This window comes from Phaenicophaeus curvirostris, chromosome 1 (assembly GCF_032191515.1).
Source record: "Phaenicophaeus curvirostris isolate KB17595 chromosome 1, BPBGC_Pcur_1.0, whole genome shotgun sequence".
In the NCBI taxonomy this organism is placed as follows: domain Eukaryota; kingdom Metazoa; phylum Chordata; class Aves; order Cuculiformes; family Cuculidae; genus Phaenicophaeus; species Phaenicophaeus curvirostris.
This window is the reverse complement of record NC_091392.1, coordinates 32,216,501-32,222,500: the sequence shown is the minus strand read 5'-3', so window position 1 is coordinate 32,222,500 and position 6,000 is coordinate 32,216,501. Positions and strand designations below refer to the sequence as shown.

Below are 6,000 nucleotides of genomic sequence, written 5' to 3'. Positions count from 1 at the left end.
TTCAGAGTCATTCAGTACTGCCTTCAGGAGGAGGAATGATAGGCCCACAGCAAAGGCTCATCTCTCCTGTCTCCAAAAAGTTAACCTGTCAAATTTACCAGACACATTTCAAAAGTGTGAATCACAAATATTGTCTTAGGTAAGATGATACTGAGCACTTGCGTGGGGAACTAAACAGAGCAGAACTGATAGAGAAATCGTACCATCAATATATTTATTGTTTTACTTAAAGCATAGGTAAAACCTATCTATTGTTTAGCACTTAAAAGAAAAGAAACAACACTGCCCCACTGCTATTTGAAGAATCATACAATGCTTACCTGCGACCACATTCTGAATATTTACCAATATTTTTTAATATTAAGGCAGCTGTTAATCGGATGTGTTTAGTTATTGGTCCCTCTTTTTCATCCTACAGAGGTAAAGAGAAAAATAAAACGTAAAAGCCCTGTAGTAGCAGGCAACAATTAACATCTGATACTTGAGTCAAACAATACTAACTGTGAAATCTCTGAAGACAAGGTTTCTTGATCCTCTCCTTAATGCCATTAGGGCAGCACTCGGATGATTCACAATGGCCTTCTGTGCTCTGGGAGTAGAGGTAACACCCCCTGCAGCTGGCTGCCTATGTTAGTAAAGAAAGAATTAATAACAATGAGCTTTGCATCACTTTCTAGAAGATTAACAACTCTGAAAATTTATTTTGGCAATTTTTAACCTATCTGAACAGAGACACAAAGATCCATTAATACTTGGTGCTGATATGTGATTTGCCTTTTGTTTACACAGAGATAAACCTTATTGCAAAGCCTTCAGGAGAGTCATGGGCTTCATTTTACATGAAAAAACACTTCCCTTGAAGAGGTACTGCTTACCACCCATGACATTTGTGATGGAAAAGTAATACATTGTACTAACGACATAGCCACTTCCCCAAGTGTACTTATTTAAAGGAACGTTTTATCAGACAGGATTTAACAGGAACTGTGATCGCAGCTATGCAAATGTCATCTGAGATTTGGCCAGAGAATGTTCTTAAAGTACAGCTATTCAAACTTGACACAGCATATTGGGACCATTAGACACTAAGACAACAGAAAATACATATTAACTGTGGTTAGTTAGGAATAATGAAAAGCAATACAATTTAAGTTATGATCTAAGACAAAAAACAACTAATTGTTAAGTCAGATCAAACATTTGTAAAATCAATTATCTGTTACTGCAGTTTGCAGACTAGGAGTAGTAAATTAAATGGGGTATTTTAAAAAGCTGGTACAAGTATCAAATAGCAGAAGCAAACTCTCCATTTTCAGTATTACACTGAAGTCAAAGCTCTGTTTCATGTAAAACTTTGAAATTACTCATATAATTAGAGCCTAGAATGTATAAATATGCAACTTCACCTAATGAGGAAGACTCAATGTCACCTCAAATGGAAGTTTTGCAGTATCAATGGTAAATGGTAAAAAGTATCACCATACTTCAATATATTGAACAACATTATAAAACCTTTTTACACCCTGGGAGAACCTGATTAGAAGATGTCAATACACTAGAACTATACCATAGTGCTTCCTTGCACAACATGAAACATATCAAACGTAAATGTTCCATTTGTAAGAATGAAAGTTAGCCTGTAAGAGCTAGGCATCTTTCTTTTAGGCATCTTTCACTGTAAGTGAATATTCCAAGAATGAAACTTATTCGGAGAGACTTTCTTCATAATCTGAAATTCCAACAACAAGGAAACCTGATTAAAAGCTAGAAAAAGTGTTCGTAAGAGTGGTTTTAAACTACAAACCAGAAAATTAAGAAGTCGTAACAGATAGACTCTTCCCTAAAAACTTAGCCCACAGTCACAGTCATACTCCTCTGACTGCAAATAAGAGTTTGAAGTAAAGTGAGAAGTGCAGGGGCTGAATTAAGAAACTACTGGGCAATGACACATAAAAAGCTGATAAAAAGTTACTGAGACATCAAGTGGACTGCTTTGTGTCTGTGGGTAAGTATCGCTCTCCAGAAACATCGAGATTTCTTAAGTTTCTTTCTTTAGTTATATTATGGCCTCAAGTTGGCCTTTAGTTATATTTATGGCCTCAAGCTCCGCCAGGGGAGGTTTAGGCTGGACATTAGGAAAAAATTCTTTACAGAAAGGGTCATTGGGCACTGGAACAGGCTGCCCAGGGAGGTGGTTGAGTCACCTTCCCTGGAGGTGTTTAAGGGACGGGTGGACGAGGTGCTTAGGGGCATGGTTTAGTGTTTGATAGGAATGGTTGGGCTTGATGATCCGGTGGCTCTCTTCCAACCTGGTTATTCTGTGATTCTATGATTCTATGATTATCAACATAACTTCAAACCATACCACTCATCTTGTGATTTAAAGTTATCTCCTGCCCCACCCCCAGGGTGCATGAATAATATTTCTACTACCTCATGCTACCACCTTTGCTTCAGCGGCAACAAGGATAAAAAAGTAACATGAATCCAAAAAAGATTCAAATGCACAAAGCTACAGTCAACATACAGTTAACTGCTAGTGCTGCCTGACCTTCCAGCATGTGATATTCAGCAACCTCTGAAAACCAGAAGAGGAAGAGTTAATATAACGCAGCTTTAAAAGCAAAGAAATACAGAATTAAGGTATACAACCAACTAACTCAGCTCAACTTTGCCTACCTCATTCCAGCAAAAGCCATTAAAGATTGTTATTTCCAAGTACGTATGATGTTATGATAGACAGAAGTGATGATCAGGGGAATGGGCCCTTGTTTGTTACACTGTGTTCCATGGATTTAACTTCTAGCACCAATAACACTCACTCCATCTGCACTCTCTAAGGTAGGTTAGTTTTACTAAATAGTGAGGGATTAGCTGAAGAAAGGTGGCCCAATTAATGCCTGAAAGTTGATGACTCACACATGCTTCATCTCAGCACCAATTCTTTAAGCTGTTTCAGCTCCATACAAGAGCCGGGTCATATGGACTATCAGTGACATGCCGATATATCTGACAAGTTCCTAGGGCAGGACAAAAAGCAAATTAAGCCAAAGCCTTATAAGTCAGCTTTCAGATATGACCATGTGAGTCAACTTGAAGTGAGCTGTTGGAGTGAACTTTGAGTGACTTAAAAGTTAAGTGAAACCCTATCTGGAAAGCAAATTATCAGGTTCTGCCTCCCCCGTCTAGCTAGATGCTCTTTTCAGTTATGCAAGCCTAACTCTGTGGCAGCGTTGTAAGATTATGTGGGTTACACATTACATAAAATCAAAGTATTCCCATTTGTTGATTTCATCTTTGGTAAAAGGAGTAATGGAGACATGAGGGAAGAGAGTAAAAGTAATGGACAGGGAACTACTATGATTTCATAGAACAGCTGAGTGTATTAACAGTCATGAGTATTGACAGAAAAAGGTCTCATCCCTTCCTTTTGTTCCAGCCCACCTCCCGTACTGATCTGCAAATGACTATAAGACAAGTGTATTCCACTCACCTGGCAAACCCATTTTTTTGACTGACCGGTTGTTTTTAAAAACAGAATTGATTTACCATGCAAATCAGACAGAAACTAAAGCTACTTCTCTCACTGTAAGCAGTGCACAGCCATGAGAAGAAATAAGGGATGGCATGGAGAGTCAAAATATTGTATTTTGAGTAGTAGAATGCTCTTATTTCAACTTGTATTCGAAAATCACATCATTAGTACCTTCTGATAGCACAGTTCCAATATTTCAGCTAAAACTGGTTATGTATGAGTTCCTACTTTTTGAATGTGACCTAATTAGGGAATTCTAATTAGGTGATGTATGAATGTTTTTTCTAATGTGATTACCTGTGCCAACTTTAAAGCAGTCAGCAGAGCTACTGGATGTGTTGTCTGTGTGATGGATCATTTTTGAAAGGGCAGAGTCGAGCTCACATCATGCTAGCAGACGATATCAGCCTATGCTTCCCACTTGCCAAGTATTTAAAACTACATTACCATCATTCTTCATTTTGTGGTTTTCAGAGGTCTGAATGTTGTTTGGAGTAATGAAACAAGGCACCATAAAGCAATTGTAAGTCTGTGTTAAGAAGTTTGCTTATATTAAAAAATAAAAGGACTCCCAAATTAAATTTCTCAGCTTTCATATACAACTTTCTTTGGTGCCTCCAGCAGCTTGGTACCAATTTAACTTGCCACTGAACAGACTGCAAAACTCTGCCTGGGACCATGTTATTACATCTTTAGCTTGCAACAAAGAGATTCCAGTTTAGTTACTAACAAAGACCTAGTCTTAATACACTTATAAAAGTAACTGAACCCTGCTTAACTCCAGTGTTAACATAACCATCCCCAAAACAACAGGGCTGCACACTCCAATATTAATTCCAAATGGTTGAAATAATTTTGGAAAATGGGAGAGCCAAAGCTGATTCCAGGTAGCAGCATACAATTAGAAGACTTGGATGACTTGCTACCAATCTTGTTTGCTTGTTTAAAGGAAAGTTTATTACAAGGGTCCCTGGATCAAATCAGTCCAAAATTAGATACCACGAAATTGGAAGGAATATAGTGAGTTGCAAGCAAATCCATCTCAGATGTATGAAACAGCTGAACTGTAAACAAACACCTTCCCATTTTCCTTTTACAATAAAAGTTAGAAAATGCTACACAGTTCAGAAAAATCAGGTGAATATGTTGAGAACAATGTTCACAGAGTATTAACCTATATACCTTAAAGAATCACCTGTTGTTTTTATAACTGCAGCCACATCTCCCATTTCAGAATCTACTGCCTCTTTTGCCCATTTTGTCTTATTGTAATGGACCTCAAATGTGATTACCGTTATAAGACTCTACATATGAGAAGTCTCATCTGATAAATCAATTTATAAATGCACAAATTCTTCCAATAATTTCTAATTCTCTTATTTTCTCTATTGCTAATGAGGCTCAGGTTTCTTACTTATTGGAAGGCTTCTGGTTTCCTGCTTGTCCAAGTTCATCTTGCTTTAATCCTGCAAGCAAAGCATCTCTGGAACAGTGCTTATCCTGTTTGGGGAAAAGAGAAAGAGTGAGAAGAACTTGTGAAACCTTATCGTGAAATTCCTACTATTTTCTGGAGTAATATGTGAAAGAAAGTCTGCACCTGTAAATGGGTAATGAAGGAAAACCTCTGCCGCTGGAAAGGTTCACATCCCTCCCATAAGCACTGCCCTGGGTAGACATCTTTTCCTCCATGTTCAGTTGCTGCGTGATAGAAAACCTGTGATGGTGTCTGAAACCACCTACAAAAAGAGGGGAGGGGAGTTTCAGGGTTTTTTTCCAGTTAATGGTAAAGCACAAATATCACAAACATAAACCCATGCTGGCTGAACATTTTTGTTTTCCGAACTGACACATGCATTGATAAATGGAAAGTCATAATATTTTAAAAGGAAAAACACGTACATATATTACCAGTGAGCTACCAACAAGCGGCAATATGATCTTGCCAAATCCAACTGAAATATCACAGTTCTGTTTTTCTATTTATACTTAACTGAAGAAATACTGCATGTTAATTCCAACAAATCTATTCTCTACAATACAGGCAAAATACAACAATAAACTATGAACAGCTAAAAAGGTTGGGTTTAATGTATTGCTTTTCCTCCTTTACTGGCATTCATATTCAGACCTTACTTAAACTACATCTGGAAAAAAAAGACATGCACCATTCACCCTATGGCTCTCAATATCGCATGATTGTCAAAACCGATGGAATAATTAGGCCAATCTAAAATTACTGCTCTTTAGCACCTGAATTCGAAATATTGGGAAAATGACTAGAAACTATTTCCTGATGTACACAGAAGTAAAAAAAAATGACACTTATGTGACCCTTTTTAAAAATAGAGAGTCAAGTGAAAATGTTAAGTCATAGAACCATAGAGTAGTTACAGTTAGAAGGAACCCTTACAGGTTATCTAGTGCACCCGTCCTGCAGTGAGCACAGAATGATAGAATCCTAGAAT

The 6,000-nt window shown here is 37.5% G+C and overlaps 1 protein-coding gene across 2 annotated transcripts in view; it reads right to left on the bottom strand.

Annotated features, from left to right (window-relative positions):
- Window positions 1–6,000, bottom strand: part of ARID2 (AT-rich interaction domain 2) — a 106,807-nt gene that overhangs the window by 3,546 nt on the left and 97,261 nt on the right. For both annotated transcript variants that reach the window (XM_069852058.1, XM_069852067.1), the window contains 4 exons: window positions 5,133–5,271; window positions 4,950–5,035; window positions 502–625; window positions 321–412 (listed from right to left, as the gene is read on the bottom strand). In XM_069852058.1, the coding sequence (XP_069708159.1) occupies window positions 321–412; window positions 502–625; window positions 4,950–5,035; window positions 5,133–5,271 (441 nt within the window). The remainder of the gene's footprint in view (window positions 1–320; window positions 413–501; window positions 626–4,949; window positions 5,036–5,132; window positions 5,272–6,000) is intronic.